The sequence below is a fragment of the Salmo salar genome, chromosome 19 (assembly GCF_965601325.2).
Source record: "Salmo salar chromosome 19, fSalSal1, whole genome shotgun sequence".
Lineage (NCBI taxonomy): Eukaryota > Metazoa > Chordata > Actinopteri > Salmoniformes > Salmonidae > Salmo > Salmo salar.
The window spans coordinates 19020317-19038359 of record NC_138309.1 but is presented as its reverse complement, the minus strand read 5'-3'; the positions used below and the strand labels follow the sequence as shown (position 1 = coordinate 19038359).

At 43.0% G+C, this 18043-nt stretch overlaps 1 protein-coding gene across 1 annotated transcript in view; it reads left to right on the top strand.

Moving 5' to 3' along the window:
• odad2 (outer dynein arm docking complex subunit 2) overlaps positions 1–18043 on the top strand; it is a 76161-nt gene that overhangs the window by 21200 nt on the left and 36918 nt on the right. Inside the window, exons 11-15 of the mRNA XM_014157496.2 lie at positions 10223–10369; positions 10792–11001; positions 12030–12263; positions 12455–12565; positions 12716–12870. Coding sequence (XP_014012971.2) covers positions 10223–10369; positions 10792–11001; positions 12030–12263; positions 12455–12565; positions 12716–12870 — 857 coding nt within the window. The remainder of the gene's footprint in view (positions 1–10222; positions 10370–10791; positions 11002–12029; positions 12264–12454; positions 12566–12715; positions 12871–18043) is intronic.

Below are 18043 nucleotides of genomic sequence, written 5' to 3'. Positions count from 1 at the left end.
CCTACCATCCTATCTCAGTCATTAGCATTAGGAAAAAAAGAAAATGTCTTGCCCCGACCTAGCTCAATATCTAGGTGTTGGATAATAACGAGACTACAGCCTCCATAAAGTGACCATTTATACTCGCCACCTTTCGTACGGAAGTAGTTTGTATTGAAAACAGTTTTGAAAATAATTATAATTTACTGCCCTCGCATGTTCATTTCTGTCCATTAAGAACAGACAATGTGCTACCTTTTTGTAGCATTTCTGATAATGCTAACATCCTTTCAGCCGAATCTCAAAGTTCTAAAACCGGACTAAAGCTCTTGGGTTGTGCAGCAACAGTGCTTGTAGCTAGCTAACACCAGTCGGATGAGAGGCAAGCTACAAGCAAATTAAGCTAGTTATATTTTGCTATGGAAGGTTTTTCACATGACCGAAATGTTCAATAAATGTTCAATCAGTCCTGAGTGAATGAACAACAACAAAAGCTTCCTGACATAACCAAACTGTCCATTTAAATTGTGTCAAGATAATGTGTTCATGACAGGGTTTGTAGCGTAAGCGTTAACATCACTGCCATGAGATCTGAAGGTCCTGGGTTCGCCTCTCTTTGAGGAGACATTTTTAGCATTCTCTTTCGTATATAGTGTTACCGCCCCACACACGCATGGTGTGTGCTTATTTTCAATGATTAGGTTGAATGGCAATGGACAGGGGCTGTGGTGATTACTACTGCGGCCTGTTTCATTCGAGCAACCCATTGGTTCCTGCATAGCTACCTGGTGTTGCCTCCCGCCTGCTGTGTGAGTCCTCCTATCTAGCTAGTTAACTAGCTGGCTAACTAGCTAGCACACAGTGTCCTTCACTGTCTACCGATGTTCTAGCTATTGTTAGCTAGCTAGCTACCTAGCCTGCCTGCTGAGTCCAAACTTGCTAGCTAACTAGTAGAACTGCAGAAAAATTGTGCCCGACAGTCGGGAATGAAGGACACTGTCTACCGTTGTCCCTAGCTAGCTAGCTACCTATGTTGTCACCCCCAACTCTTCTTCTGTGGGGTTTATCGGCTGTTGGCATCCAACGTTATGGCACGTTACTGCCACCTACTGTCCTGGAGCGCTCTCGCCTGTGTACCGGAGTCCTAGCTTTTCTAAAAATAGACCACAAGAAGTGTAAAGAGAGGTTCCTGCAGATGAAGGAATGCCCACATGTAGGACCACCCCGAATTGCGGGCCGCAATTGCACCCTACTCTGTCTTGCTACTACGGAGGAGAGAACGGTGGATACTGGAGAGACCAACTCTCAAGGAGTACATTGTTGCCCTCATCCATCAGATGCACTCCAAAACCTATGGTACATCCCAGGAACACACTGCTTTATGGCTGGGTGGCGGATTGTGTTCCCTGAAATGTTTATCGTGCTGGGCCCACTCTATGCACTATCTTCTGGTCCCACTGGAACATCCAGCTCCTCCGCTGCGCGATATCAGAGAAGACCACCGCTGTCCCGGGAAACATTCGGATGACCACCTCTAAATCCACACATCTGCCGCACCAGTGCCGTCCCAAGTCGTCACCAAGATATATAACTAGGATGTCAGGGAGAGAAGAAGCATAGGCCCTCTGCTGGCACAGAACACAGAGCAATTTGTGCCACTTCATGCATTGCTCTCCGAGCCATCTAAAGTGACAGTCAATAATGTATGTACAGTGAATTGTTAATGATTAGGCTACATGTTGATTATTTTGCTGTGAATACTAAATAAATACTAATAACTACATTATTTCTGTTGCCATTTTACGTTACGGTGTATTTTTACTTGACTATATTGCTGTGTTATAATGTTGTATAATTATGTTGCGTATTCACCTTCCGGTATGAAAACCTTGGAAATTAAGTGAGAAGTAGGCATTGGTCTGAAGCCGAAGGAAATTGACACCACAATGCCTACTCAACTCATGCTCTACCAAGGTTTTCCAGCACACAGCTTTGACCTACTACAGTAGCTATGTTGGTCTATTACTTCAAACATTGTGTATGCAGGTTGCTTAGGATTCAAACCTTCTCTAACAGCCTAATTCATATTCTTCAGTGGAATAATGGAATGCACAGTGTCCTGCTATTAAAATAATACTGTATATCATTAGGCTGTATGTATTTTTATAATTAGGCCTATTGTAAATGTTAATTGTTGTAGCGTCACCATCTTTATTGCAAAAATAAATACAAATACACACAACTTTAAGCTTCATATTAATTTGACAGAGGTAATCAACTACCCATTGATCAGCACAGAAATGGATATAACAGGACCATTTTGTGAAACAAGTGTTTCTGAGCTTATGTCAATATTACACAGGTAAGCTAACTGTTACACAAATGTACAACAGTGCTAGAGGCATCACTACAGACCCTGGTTCGATCCCAGGCTGTATCCCAGCCGGCTGCGACCGGGAGACCCATGAGGCTGCGCACAATTGGCCCAGCGGCGTCCTGGTTAGGGGAGGGTTGGCCGGCCGGGATGTCCTTTCGGACGCAAGCACGCTGACTATGGTCGCCAGCTGTACGGTGTTTCCTCTGACACATTGGTGTGGCTGGCTTCGGGGTTAAGCAGGCAGTGTGTCAAGAAGCAGTGCAACTTGGCGGGGTCGTGTTTCAGAGGACGCATGGCTCTCAACCTTCGCCTCTCCCGAGTCCGTACAAAGGTGTAAAAAGTACAAAAAAGTAATAATATAAATACATTTTCCTATACGGTAGCGGTCTCTGTGCAGATTGACGAACACACAGTAAAGTATCCATACCACGTAATTGCCATCAATATGTGCTGTAGGTAACCACAAGCTGAAGCCAAACTGCCTCATTAGCTAGAATTAGATACATGGCAACTTAACAGTTTCATACAATATGCTGTCGCCATAGCTGCTACCAATTACCCTAATTTGTGCTCTGCTTTTTTTTGATAAAGCATTGACGATTAGTAACTTCATTGTAAGTGGCTTAAGTGACGATTAACAAAATAATATTTAGGTGCCAAATGTATTAACATGTTTATTACTTAGCAAACCACACTCAAAGGTTGTCTATTGTGTACGTGTTTACAATGATGGCTAGAATGTGGTCATTTTTGTTGTGTAGGTGGCTTTTCAATTTTACTGCCAAATTATAACACATTAGATGATCCCTTATTTTGTCCCTAAAATATATTTTCATATATTAGCTTTAGGATATGCCCTTTAGTTTATATCGTCTTATAATAATGAGATTACAGTATATTTTGTTTTATGTCCTGAGGAAAAGTAACTGATGCAATCATTTTATAATAAACAATAGAATTATTATGTATATTAATTTCCAAGTAAAATGTAAGATATGGCAAAGAGCAAGGTGATGTAAGTAGGTGTCATGATTTACTTAAGCGTCTAGAGAGCTCCCCCTGTCCATCCACAACGATGACACTTTGTTTAACCCTGGTTGAGGTTGTCCACCCTCTGCTGGTCAGTAGCAGAACTACAGACCCCATATTATCTCATGAGAACCCTTTTCCTAATTACCTCAAGTTCTCCTGCCATACAAAAGAGTCAGGGTCAGTCTCTACGCTCACATTAACTTAATTTCTACAAGTGAAGCATTATTTCCAATGAATTATGTGTTTCAGAGCTTTGAACAGAGTATTCAGCTCTGTTAACATGTTATAAAGACTTTTTCAGAAATAGTTTCTTAATTAACTACCAGGGGAAAAAATGATGGTTGATAGTAAGACTCAGACTAAAAGGGAACATATAAATACAACACACATCAGTTTGAACCATTATTTTTCAAACCCATAGAAATTAAGTGGGCTACTTTTGCACCAGACAAAGTCATTTTCACTATGAATGTCTGTACCTATTTCCATACTTTTTAAATTAAACAACTTTTTAGCGACAGAAAATACCACAAAACGTTTGGACGCCTGACAAAACTGTATTATTTCACTAGCCGCTACAAGACAGCAGGGCCAGTCATATGCTCAACATTTTACTTTATACATGATCCTATGTCCAATATGAAGTAAGAGAGAACCACCAATCATTCTTTCCCTATTCCTTACCCATAATGGACTTGGCAGTAGATGGCTACATTTTTCTTCATCTGTACCCTACATGGCTAGTCTGCTTCAGAAACGACAGAATAGTATAAACCACATGAATCCTCCAGGATGTGGCCTCAGCCAAGCTGGTTGATTCTTTCTTACACCGACTGAGGTTGAGGAGCACAGACAGTAGGAACACAGACAGTAGGAACACAGACAGTAGGAACACAGACAGTAGGAACACAGGCAGTAGGAACACAGACAGTAGGAACACAGACAGTGGGAACACAGGCAGTAGGATCACAGGCAGTAGGAACACAGACAGTAGGAACACAGACAGTAGGAACACAGACAGTAGGAACACAGGCAGTAGGATCACAGGCAGTAGGATCACAGGCAGTAGAAACACAGGCAGTAGGATCACAGGCAGTAGGAACACAGGCAGTAGGAACACAGGCAGTAGAAACACAGGCAGTAGGATCACAGGCAGTAGGATCACAGGCAGTAGGAACACAGGCAGTAGAAACACAGGCAGTAGGAACACAGGCAGTAGTCACACAGGCAGTAGGAACACAGGCAGTAGCCACACAGGCAGTAGTCACACAGGCAGTAGGAACACAGGCAGTAGGAACACAGGCAGTAGGAACACAGGCAGTAGGAACACAGGCAGTTGGAACACAGGCAGTAGGAACACAGGCAGTAGGAACACAGGCAGTAGGAACACAGGCAGTAGGATCACAGACAGTAGGAACACAGGCAGTAGCTCTGTGGCACCACACACACACACACACACACACACACACACACACACACACACACACACACACACACACACACACACACACACACACACAGGTTATTACCTTGCTGTTTGCAATTAGTTGTATCAAGCAGTGAAGGTTTCAGACATTTCTGGTGGTGAGGAGGTCTGAACAATGGGGGAGACAAAAGCCCACTTTATTTTAATAGGTGATATCAGGTTAACACCTTTAATTCAATTGTATCCCTGATAGTTTTTTAATTGGTTGTAAAACAGTTTTTGAGTCCCATAATGGTATTTGATTAGTATATACATCTTTTATACAATGGTCTCTATAATTTACCTGAGGAATGACCATTGAGTTGTTGATTAATGGTGATCATCCAGCCCTGCATGTCTGGTGTGAATTCCAGAGCGACCTTAACACGTAAATTTCCTTTATGCCATGTCTACTTCCCAGGGCTTACTTAGTGCCTGTTGCACTTGCTCAGTTTTTAATATATGTGTCTGAATTAACGGACCATAAGAAATGCTTGTTTTTATAAACTCAGCAAAAAAAGAAATGTCCTTTTTTCAGGACCCTGTCTTTCAAAGATAATTTGTAAAAATCCAAATAACTTCACAGATCTTCATTGTAAAGGGTTTAAACACTGTTTCCCATGCTGGTTCAATGAACCATAAACAGTTAATGAACATGCACCTGTGGATCGGTCGTTAAGACACTAACAGTTTACAGCCGGTAGGCAATTAAGGTCAGAGTTCTGAAAACCTAGGACATTAAAGAGGCCTTTCTACTGACTCTGAAAACACCAAAATAAAGATGCCCAGGTTCCCTGCTCATCTGCAGCCAGGGAAATAAATTGCAATTGTCCGTACTGTGAGACGCCTAAGACAGAGCTACAGGGAGACAGGACGGACAGCTGATCGTCCTCACAGTGGCAGACCATGTGTAACAACACCTGCACAGGATCGGTACATCCGAACATCACACCTGTGGGACAGGTACAGGATTGCAACAACAACTGCCCGAGTTACACCAGGAACTCACAATCCCTCCATCAGTGCTCAGACTGTCTGCAATAGGCTGAGAGAGGCTGGACTAAGGGCTTCTATGCCTGTTATAAGGCAGGTCCTCACCAGACATCACCGGCAACAACGTCGCCTATGGGCACAAACCCACCGACGCTGGAACAGACAGGGCTGGCAAAAAGTGCTCTTCACTGACGAGTCACGGTTTTGTCTCACCAGGGGTGATGGTCAGATTTGCGTTTAGCGTCGAAGGAATGAGTGTTACACCGAGGCCTGTACTCTGGAGCTGTCACGCCCTGATCTGTTTCACCTGTCCTTGTGATTGTCTCCACCCCCTCCAGGTGTCGCTGATTTTCCCCAGTGTATTTATCCCTGTGTTTCCTGTCTCTCTGTGCCAGTTCGTCTTGTTTGTTTTTACAAGTCAACCAGTGTTTTTCCCGTTCTCTTGCTTTTTGCTATTCTCCTTTTTCTAGTCCTCCTGGTTTTGACCCTTGCCTGTTCTGGACTCTGTACTCGCCTGCCTGACCATTCTGCCTGCCTTGACCACGAACCTGTCTGCCACTCTGTACCTCCTGGACTCTGATCTGGTTTTGACCTTTTGCCTGTCCTTAACCATTCTCTTGCCTGCTCCTTTTGGATTAATAAACATTTTAAGACTCCAACCATCTGCCTCCTGTGTCTGCATCTGTGTCTCACCTTGTGTCATGATAGGAGCGGGATGAATTTGGAGGTGGAGGGTCCCTCATGGTCTGGTGCAGTGTGTCACAGCATCATTGGACTGAGCTTGTTGTCATTGCGGGCAATCTCAACGCTGTGCGTTACAGGGAAGACATCCTCCTCCCTCATGTGGTACCCTTCCTGCAGGCTCATCCTGACATGACCCTCCAGCATGACAATGCCACCAGCCATACTGCTCATTCTGTGCGTGATTTCCTGCAAGACAGGAATGTCAGTGTTCTGCCATGGCCAGCGAAGAGCCCGCATCTCAATCCCATTGAGCACGTCTGGGACCTGTTGGATCGGAGGGTGAGGGCTAGGGCCATTCCCCGCCAGAAATGTCCGGGAACTTGCAGGTGCCTTGCTGGAAGAGTGGGGTAACATCTCACAGCAAGAAATCTGAGATCTGGTGCAGTCCATGAGGAGGAGATGCACTGCAGTACATAATGCAGCTGGTGGCCACACCAGATACTGACTGTTACTTTTGATTTTGACTCCCCCTTTGTTCAGGGACACATTATTCAGTTTCTGTTAGTCACATGTCTGTGGAACCTGTTCAGTTTATGTCTCAGTTGTGGAATCTTGTGTTCATACAAATATTTACACATGTTAAGTTTGCTGAAAATAAACGCAGTTGACAATGAGAGGGCGTTTCTTTTTTTTGCTGCGTTAATATTGGTAATTGACTGCATTCACCAGATCATGACAGTATACTGTATTTATGAATACTGAATTCCCTTCATTCTTTCCCTACTTTGTAATGTGAAATATTTAAAGATATTTTTCCTCTGGATATAATTTATGAGGACATTTAGTCATCTCTATTCTTATTGCCAAATCCTGCTGGTAGTGAAATGTATTGAGCAGTGAGTCCCTCCCCAGTTTTGGAGCAGACGTGTTCACCTGGGTTTAAACTACTATAAACAAAACACATAGCAGCCTAACCTCTGCAGTCTTCCCTGTTATCCCCCCTATTGTGACAAGTGTAAATCTATGAAGTATTGTTTATTTTCTGTGGCGAATCACAAATGCCCCAAAGTCACATAAATACTGTAGAAAAATGTCCTCATCATGTTATGTAAACCCTAGTCATTGGTTATGTTTACAGTTTATTCATGTGTCTTTCATAAGCTGTAGTCTTTCGATGCAGACAGAGGTCGCTTCCCAAATAGTACCCTATTCTCTTTATAGTGCACTACTTTTGACCAATACCCATAGGGTAGTGTACTTTATAGGGAATAGTGTGCCATTTGACAGACAGTTGTTGAGTTGTAGGCTATCTGCCCCCTCTGCCTGCACATCTGCCCCTATCATGCTAGCTGGATGAGAGTCAGAGACATCCATCTTAACAGATTGTCAGATGTTGTCAATGTTTTAAAGAATGTCTACAATACTTCTAAACCAAAGCTAACAAAACTGGAAGCATATGATATTTTCTCTCTGGTATCAGTTCCAAACATAGCGTTTTGTTTTTACAAGGTATGATCCTAGCCCCACTGAATCCTTTGAAGAGTGGGAAGGGGTGGTGGAGACTATATAAGCAGTAGATCCACTGCTGTTAATAGACAAAAGGTTCACATTTAGGCCAACGTCATAATATGGGGAACACGTGTCCATTATCCCGCTCACAACAGTGTTTCAGGCTACCTCTTTTTGGGAACTCCTTCATAGCACGGTTCACCCAGATACAGCGATTTAACTGTACTCCCATAACATGAACTGCGTAGAACATACTGTTATCCATTGTCGTTTTTTTTTCACTTTAAATAGCTCTTCTATCTCACGTTAGTACGTTCATTACATAAGAGATTTGAGTCTCCTTTGCGTGGGTAGAGTAATCTGTCTGGGATGGTCCTGAGTCGGAGATGTTTGTGAAGTGTGCAACTAATAAAGCAGCTTGCAGTAGTGCCCTAAGAACTCACTGATCTCCACGTCGTTCTGTGGTTCATTTAAAAGAAGAACAGAAAGAAAAAAATGAAACAATAAGATTTGGACTGTTCACTTGCCAGGAGATTTTGACTTTAGGATGCCATGTCACATTTCAAAGTCGTGTAACACATCCAGTTTACTGCTGTATTTTCTACCTACTGCGAGGAACTGTTGTTTCAATCTGGAATTAGGTTTTGTTCTGTCTAAACTATACTGAACAAAAATATAAATGCGACATACAACAATTTTACTGAGTTACGGTTCATATAAGGAAATCAGTCAATTGAAATAAATTAATTATGCCCTGATCTATGGATTTCACATGACTGGGCAAGGGTGCAGCCGTAGGCCCACCCACTTGGGAGCCAGGCCCAGCCAATCAGAATTAGTTTTTCTCCACAAAATGGCTTTATTACAGACAGAAATACTCCTCAGTTTCATCAGCTGTCTTGGTGGCTGATCTCAGATGATCCCGCAGGTGAAGAAGCCGGATGTGGAGGTCCTGGGCTTGCACGGTTACACGTGGTCTGCGGTTGTGAGGCTGGTTGTGCAATTTTCTAAAACAACGTTGGATGCAGCTTATAATAGAGAAATGACAATTAAATTCTCTGGCAACAGCTTTGGTGGACATTCCTACAAGTCACCATGGCAATTGCACACCCTCTCAAAACTTGAGACATCTGTGGCATTGTGTTGTGTGACAAAACATTTCAGAGTGGCCTTTTATTGTCCCCAGCACAAGGTGCAACTGTGTAATGATCATGCTGTTTAATCAGCTTCTTGATATGCCACACCTGTCAGGTGGATGGATTATCTTGGCAAAGGAGAAATGCTCACTAACAAGGATGTAAACAAATGTGTACACAACATTTGGGAGAAATAAGCTTTTTGTGTGTATGGAACATTTCTGTGATCAGCTAATGAAACATCTGATCAACACTTTACATGTTGCGTTTGTATTTTATAAAGTATATTTCACATCAACCGAAGGTACACTGCAGGAAGAAGACACAATACAGACTAAGTATCTGAGAATTGCAATTGTTGTATCTACCTTCTGCCAACTTCCTTCTTTATGCATGTAATGCCACACTCAATCTCAACTAAATTGTTTGGTTATGTGTCCAACACTGTCAGCCCAATCACCTATCATTATATAGGTCAGAGAATGACCCCAGTCACCTGTTTTACATCTTTACATTGTGTTACACTTAAGAAGCAATAAACCCAAATTGGCTCAATATCCTCTTCCTTTATATTGAGGCACATGAAGTGAAATCAAAGAAGATATATTTTTTTTTACTCCCAAACCACTTGTTTGCTTAGTAGTAGTTACTAAGTAGCTAATTGGGTAGAAACAAGCTTTGAGTTATTTTGTGTGTGTATAGCAACTGTCATAACAGAGAGTCTTTTGAAATGCTTACTCATTATTATGTTCAATCAACATTTCAATGCTAATTTTTCTCTTTTATCTTTAACTTAGGTCATTGTCTATGGTTTCTGGCCACAGGCATCTTAGTAGTCCGAGTCAGTGCCATTCCATATCAAATCATTTCTCTCCACTGGTGTTTAACTGTCACAAATGAACCCCAGCAGGCATGGTTAAAGAGAGATATCAGTAGAGGGAAGGAGGGGAGACACTGTGTCCCCGTGTTTCTAAACGTCTCTTTAATTCTTTTCTCTGCCGTTTTATTCATTTATTCATTGGTGCCGTGTTTTCATTCTTATTTCAGGGAGGCAACCAGACGGCCACTGTGATTGCTCTGTGCTCCATGAGGGACTTTAATTTAGCCCAGGAGACGTGCCAACTGGCCATCCGGGATGTAGGTGGCCTTGAAGTCCTCATTAACTTGCTGGATACAGAAGAAATCAAATGCAAAGTGAGTAGCCCTCCCAGTCCCTGCTCCCTGCCAAGCGGACCTGGATGCCCTTGGGGGGAAACAGAGCTGCCCCTGTGCTGTGTGTGCCAGCCTAGTGTTTCAGATACCCAGAGTACTGACTGGGGGCCCTTTAAAGACACCGGGAAGCAATTAGACTCCAATAGACCTAATGAGATGTGTGGGCGCTTTTTATACAGCATGCCTTTATATTGAAACTCTTTAGAAACGGCTGTCTATATTTAGGGGTCACGTTTTGGGGGTTTACCTAATCCTCTTTACTTGTGCTCTTGTTGACGGATGTTTAGCCCATGTTGTTGACGTTGGCTTTGCAGTTTTTCTTCATACAAGCCAACGTTTTTTACTTGCTAAGGAGATTTAGCGAGATGTACTTTGTGGACTTACCGTCTTCGTGCATGATTTAGATTGGCTCTCTGAAGATTCTGAAGGAGATCAGCCGAAACTCTCAGATCCGCCGGGCCATCGCTGACCTGGGTGGCCTGCAGACCATGGTGAAGATCTTGGACTCCCCAGACAAGGACCTAAAATACCTGGCCGCAGAGACCATCGCCAACGTGGCCAAGTTCAGACGGGCCAGGAGGACAGTCAGACAGCACGGAGGGATCAAGAGACTGGTGAGTCTAGTGGGAAGATATATACCGCACTGTACTGTAGCACAGCAGCCTTGCACAAGGGAACATAATACTAATGTCATTTAGACAGACGCTTTGATCCAAAACATTGACAGTGACACATAAATATATGGGAATGTAACCCGTGCGGGAAATGAACCCACAGTCCTGCTGATGTTCCCAGCAGCACCCTCTTACTGACCCACTACAGAGCCTATTTGGAGTCACATGCTATAGGAAAGCAGAAACTTAGACAATATAGTCCAATATAGTCAAATCATGGCTCCCCTCTACAGAAGACAGCCCAGCACAGCAACACACAGCTCTTCACAGCACTGGCTCTTCTAAGTACCTCCAGTTTCCATACACTGGGATCCCTGATACATGCCACCCTCACCCACCTTTCCCCTAGTTTTATGTTACAAAACATCAAAGTCATTGGGGGGGAAACGGATAGAATGTCCTTTGACATCCTTGGATCTGAGTTGATGTTTATTGACAGAGCGACCTGTGATTAAAGCCTGTGGGCCTTGTATATTTATCCTCAAGCACCAAATCGGATGTGCTCATTCAGTCATTGCAGTGGAGAGATTAATTTCACGCTGAACTACAGACTGAGACCACCTTTGAACTGCATAACATGTGTAATAGCTTTGCCTGCTCTGTCTCAGTGGCCGTGCAGGAACTATGGCTTTAACACAGCTCTGACACACAGACTGACGGTCATAAAGGGTCACTCTGGGATTTCAACACTGTAACATCAACACGCAGACCTGCTCTTTTTCCACATTCTGAATCTCTGTTTTTTTATTCTGTCAGCCCACATAATAATATGATTTAATTATTCACTTAATCATGGCCAACAACTTTGCTAATCTCATTTAATACATTGCGTCAATGGAAACCACAGCTATCATTACAGCATTTCCTGTGGTTTTCACATTCACTCTCACAATGTCTGATATATATTTTCTTTGATGCACACTGGATCGTTGAGTGTGTGTTGTCTGTGTGTGTGTGTGTGTTCCCAGGTGGAGTTACTAGACTGCGTGCCTGACTCGGCGGCCCTGACAGAGGAGCAGGAGAAGGACGTGGAGGTGGCTCGCTGCGGGGCCCTGGCCCTCTGGAGCTGCAGTAAGAGCACCAGGAACAAAGAGGCCATCCGCAAGGCCGGGGGCATCCCTCTGCTGGCTCGCCTGCTCAAGTCTCCCCACGAGAACATGCTGATCCCTGTCGTGGGAACCCTGCAGGAGTGTGCCTCCGAGGTGAGGGGCTCACTATGAGCCGCTGGCCAAAAGAAGTGCCCTGTATAGGGAATAGGGTGCCATTTCGGGTATACCTATGGTTTAGTGGGCAGCATGTGCCACCCTGAAGAGGACCACCTAGTGATTCATCATTGCAAACCAAAACACTGTCATTGACTGCCTATGTGTTTTCTCTGAACGTTCATTTCCAGAGAAGTTACAGGATTGCCATCCAGACGGAGGGTATGATCGAGGACTTGGTGAAAAACCTCAACTGTGACAACCACGAGCTACAGATGCACTGCGCCAGTGCCATCTTCAAGGTAACCATGGTTATGACTCATGTTAAGAATGTTTTCAGTCCATCATAATTAAACAAGAATAAATTGAGGCTGGGAATGTGGACAATGCATAAGCATTAGGGCAAGAAGCGTCCCAAAATACATCTAGCAATGTTTGTCTGTCTGTCTCAGTGTGCAGAGGACAAGCGTACCCGTGACCTGGTGCGTCAGTGCGAGGGCCTGCAGCCCTTGGTGACTCTGCTGAGCCAGGCAGACAACAAGCAGCTCCTGGCTGCCACCACCGGGGCCATCTGGAAGTGCTCCATCAGCATGGAGAACGTGGCTAAGTAATGTTACCCCTCCCTCTCCCTCCATCCAGGCATCCCTCCCTCCTTCTCTCCTTCCCATTATTATTAACCCTCATTATCACTACAGCCCCACTCAGACTGGAGCCTGACCAGCACCAGAGGTAAACTGTGTGTTGCCGGTCGTGATCCCATATTTAGTGTAGTGGGGGGTGAGGGGGCGGAGTACTTTAGAGTGGGGCATGTCTTATGTCATTGGTAGGTTGGTGTAATTACTGGTAGCCTATAAAATTAGCCTGGCCCTGACTTTGACAAATTACCCACACAGAAGTACATTTTTGTTTTGACTGATGTCCACTTGGCATGTATTGAGTGGGCAGCCATAGGTGCTCGCAATACTCAGATAATATGTTTGCAAACTTAGTGTCATGAGTCTGATGGGAATTTAGAGAGCTAACTTTAAAGTATGGTGAGATGGGTCTACAGTTCGTTCCAATGGAAATCCTAGTGGTAGCGGTTGGGATGAGGGTCGATATGCTGAAATCACTTGGCGTTTTTACGAGACCTCTCATTTGTTCATATGTGAGTCTCACTTTTTCCACTCCCAAAAGTTGTCACATCTCATCCTTTACGTTGTGTCTGGCTGAAGTGATTGTTAAGTGAATGTTAAGTTTTGCAGATACACAGATTCTATTATCTCTGATCTTTTATGTGACGGTTAGCAGGAGGAATGTGCGCTTTTCTACTGTTAACAAAAGATGAAGTAAAGAGTTGATTTTATAGACACCCTATGGTTAGTCTAAAGCAGTTCTTCTCCCATTAGTAATGAACATGGGCAAGCGGACTGAGAGAAAGCTGCCTAGAAAATGACTCCTCCATAATGTTGGAAATGTAAGCTGACAGACTCTTAAATCATTTGTCATGTTACGGCATACCCACGTTTATTTCATTGTCATTTAGTTCTCTTCAACAGTCACACTTTCTAGAATCTTTCCTGGCTGGCTTTATTTTGCATGGGATGATTTTTTAAATCAGTAATTTTCCCTCAAAAATAAATAATGCCTGAATATCGTGCCCTGGCATCTCTCAATGTTTGCTAAAGGTACTCCCATGACTTGTTTTGTTGTTGCTGTATTTCTTTTATTTGTCCGAGTGACTCAGTGGACAATGCAAGCCATATGCATTAATTTAAACCACAGTAACCTCTTAATAAATTCAAGGCTTATTTTCAGAAACGTAGCCAACAAACTGATAAGGCTGTGGCTCTTTTTAATACGTTTTTACGATAAAAGAGGCTTTTGGAGTTTTATATGGTTTTATATGATGAATTAAGATAATGTGGAAATGTTTAGCATCTGACTCAAAAACTCTGTAGGACTGAAAATTGCAGAGGAATTTAAAAAATAATAGTAAAATGTCCCAGTAGCACTCACACCGGTCTCCTTCCACTTCATATTTCATAACTGACAGAATGATATCCTACATTTAGAGTCTAAGTTAAGTCTTCCCAACTGGAAGAAAGTGCCTGTTGCCACAGTCAATTAAGCAATGATCCCATTATAGAAGCATGCCAATAACGCTCTCTTTAAAACAGGTGGATATAGATTACTATCTCTGGTGCCAAGTTCATGATGGACAACCAGACCAGTGGTTATTGTCATAAACAAAAGCATATGTTCTGTTTGCATAGAACGAAGAGTGTTGGATGACAACTTATTTAGTTATAAAGACTAAAGAATTCATACAGGAGAGAGTTCAAGAAACAAAGTGAACCTTTCAGACTGCCTTTCAGTCCTCTGGCTACTTAACAAGCCTTCATATTCAGTCCAGTTCTGATGCATATAAAATAACACAAAAATGGCAGAGATTGGGAGCCTTTAGAGTGCAGCCTGGCACGGCGATAAAACAAATGAACTACAGTGGCAATGAGTAATGTGGCACCTTGTGCACTTGCTCCCATTACAGGCCGCTTGTCTCAGCGTACTTACTCATAACACTGTTGCTATGCAAAAATGGTCCATAATAATAATAATAATAATAAATAATGATACTGATAATCACATGTAAAACCGCAATTGGTTGACACTTCATTGGCAAGCATCAAACCCTCACACTCATTTAGGGGAATGTGATAAATAACTAAGGAATCCAGTCAGTGAGAGAGAGCGACCCAAAGGGCCGTATCACCCACTACAATGTTTCATTGAACGGTTACCTTCCTGTGTAGTGTTTGTGTTAAGTTTTTTGGACGGCTCGGGCGGTTGGTGTGAATAAAGGTAGAAATTTGGCAGTGGGTTCTCCAGGAAGGCCGGAGAGGAAACCAGTATTATGAAGAGTAGAGCACTGACTGTTTTAATCTACACTTACATTTGCGAGTGGATCTGTTTTTTTTTTTTTAACTCTCCCAGGGTTATTTGAATAACATGTAAAAATGTCAAGACGCAGGTTTGGAATCACATGACCAAGCCATTACTGTCAAAAAGGAACGGCTGCAAACAGTAATAGAGTTTTTTGTTGAGAGTTGTTAAGGGCCGTTGTGTTCATTTCAGAATCAATCATGGGCTGAGTGGTGTTTCGAGACGAAAATCGTTTTAGAATATATTTGACAGAAACAGTAATGAGAGGGAGTTGAGCTTTTTTTGTATTCCCAAGTAGTAAATGAACAACTCAAACAGCCCTTGTGGCCAATAGCAGACAGTGTGCTTTCGTGTGAGTGATCTTTAACATGGCATGGCTGTACTGTACAGTAGGGATGTGTGGGATGCAGGCCTGAGAGATGTGGAGCGAGAGGGAGACCTCCACTAAAGCCCAGAAGAAGACTCATGTGTTAGCTATTTTCCTGATTAATGATGCATCAACATAAGAGATCATTGATGGCAAAAAAAAAATCATCTTCATAACTTAAGTGTGTTTGTTTTAAAGGTCTACATCGGCTAAATTCCGAGAGATTGACATTTTCCTAAGACCTGCAATATGGAGCCTATAGCCTATAGTCTGAACATGACTGGAGGAAAAAGTGACTTTAATACAGTATGTCAGTATACAGTGGGGGAAAAAAGTATTTGATCCCCTGCTGATTTTGTACGTTTGCCCACTGACAAAGAAATGATCAGTCTATAATTTTAATGGTAGGTTTATTTGAACAGTGAGAGACAGAATAACAACAAAAAAATCCAGAAAAACGCATGTTAAAAATGTTATAAATTGATTTGCATTTTAATGAGAGAAATAAGTATTTGACCCCCTCTCAATCAGAAAGATTTCTGGCTCCCAAGTGTCTTTTATACAGGTAACGAGCTGAGATTAGGAGCACACTCTTAAAGGGAGTGCTCCTCATCTCAGCTTGTTACCTGTATAAAAGACACCTGTCCACAGAAGCAATCAATCAATCAGATTCCAAACTCTCCACCATGGCCAAGACCAAAGAGCTCTCCAAGGATGTCAGGGACAAGATTGTAGACCTACACAAGGCTGGAATGGGCTACAGACCATCGCCAAGCAACTTGGTGAGAAGGTGACAACAGTTGATGCGATTATTCGCAAATGGAAGAAACACAAAAGAAATGTCAATCTCCCTCGGCCTGGGACTCCATGCAAGATCTCAGCTCATGGAGTTGCAATGATCATGAGAACGGTGAGGAATCAGCCCAGAACTACGTGGGAGGATCTTGTCAATGATCTCAAGGCAGCTGGGACCATAGTCACCAAGAAAACAATTGGTAACACACTACGCCGTGAATGACTGAAATCCTGCAGCACCCGCAGGGTCCCCCTGCTCAAGAAAGCACATATACATGCCCGTCTGAATTTTGCCAATGAACATCTGAATGATTCAGAGGACAACTGGGTGAAAGTGTTGTGGTCTGATGAGACCAAAAATGGAGCTCTTTGGCATCAACTCAACTCACCGTGTTTGGAGGAGGAGGAATGCTGCCTATGACCCCAAGAACACCATCCTCACCATCAAACATGGAGGTGGAAACATTATGCTTTCGGGGTGTTTTTCTGCTAAGGGGACAGGACAACTTCACCGCATCAAAGGGACGATGGACGGGGCCATGTACCGTCAAATCTTGGGTGAGAACCTCCTTTCCTCAGCCAGGGCATTGAAAATGGGTCGTGGATGGGTATTCCAGCATGACAATGACCCAAAACACATGGCCAAGGCAACAAAGAAGAAGCACATTAAGGTCAAGAAGAAGCACATTAAGGTCCTGGAGTGGCCTAGCCAGTCTCCAGACCTTAATCCCATATAAAATCTGTGGAGGGAGCTGAAGGTTTGAGTTGCCAAACGACAGCCTCAAAACCTTAATGACTTGGAGAAGATCAGCATAGAGGAGTTGGACAAAATCCTCCTGAGATGTGTGCAAACCTGGTGGCCAACTACAAGAAACGTCTGACCTCTGTGATTGCCAACAAGGGTTTTGTCACCAAGTACTAAGTCATGTTTTGCAGAGGGGTCAAATACTTATTTCCCTCATTAAAATGCAAATCAATTTATAACATTTTTGACATGCGTTTTTTTGTTTTTTTGTTATTCTGTCTCTCACTGTTCAAATAAACCTACCTTTCAAATTATAGACTGATCATTTCTTTGTCAGTGGGCAAACGTACAAAATCAGCAGGGATCAAATACTTTTTCCCCTCACTGTATGTATGAAAGGCCTTAATAAAAAGGCCTCTCAAACCTCTTGTCTCGCATTAGGAACATTTTGGACTGTTTTTTTTTGTGCAGATTTATAGGTGCATTGGTATGTGTCCCCTTGAACCTTATATACGAAAGTGTTATGCACACACACAGAAGCTGTGTAAAAACTAAGCCCTGTAACAAACTAGTGAGGGAATAACTTTGCAATGGAAAGTGGTCCTTGCCAAGACTCGGACTGTATTTGCCAGCGCAATAATGTTTGAGGTCAAGATTGTATGGTTCAGTTACAATTACTGACTATCCGTCCAGTCCTCCTTCTCTTACCTCTCTTCCAGAGTCTATGATGAGCAGAACACCATCATTATGTATCATAATGATACTTCTTTCTTACCTCCCGTTTCTATCTACAGAATTTTGCTCACCCGACCTCTAGGCCTATTCAGGCAGCAGTTCACTCTCCTTCATTTTGAAGTGAGTTCATTTTTCTGTTCAACGTTAGGCAGTAGAATTTATCCTTCTGAAAGTATCCCAGGCCCTTTATGATTCCCATTGAACGTCTTCAAGGCT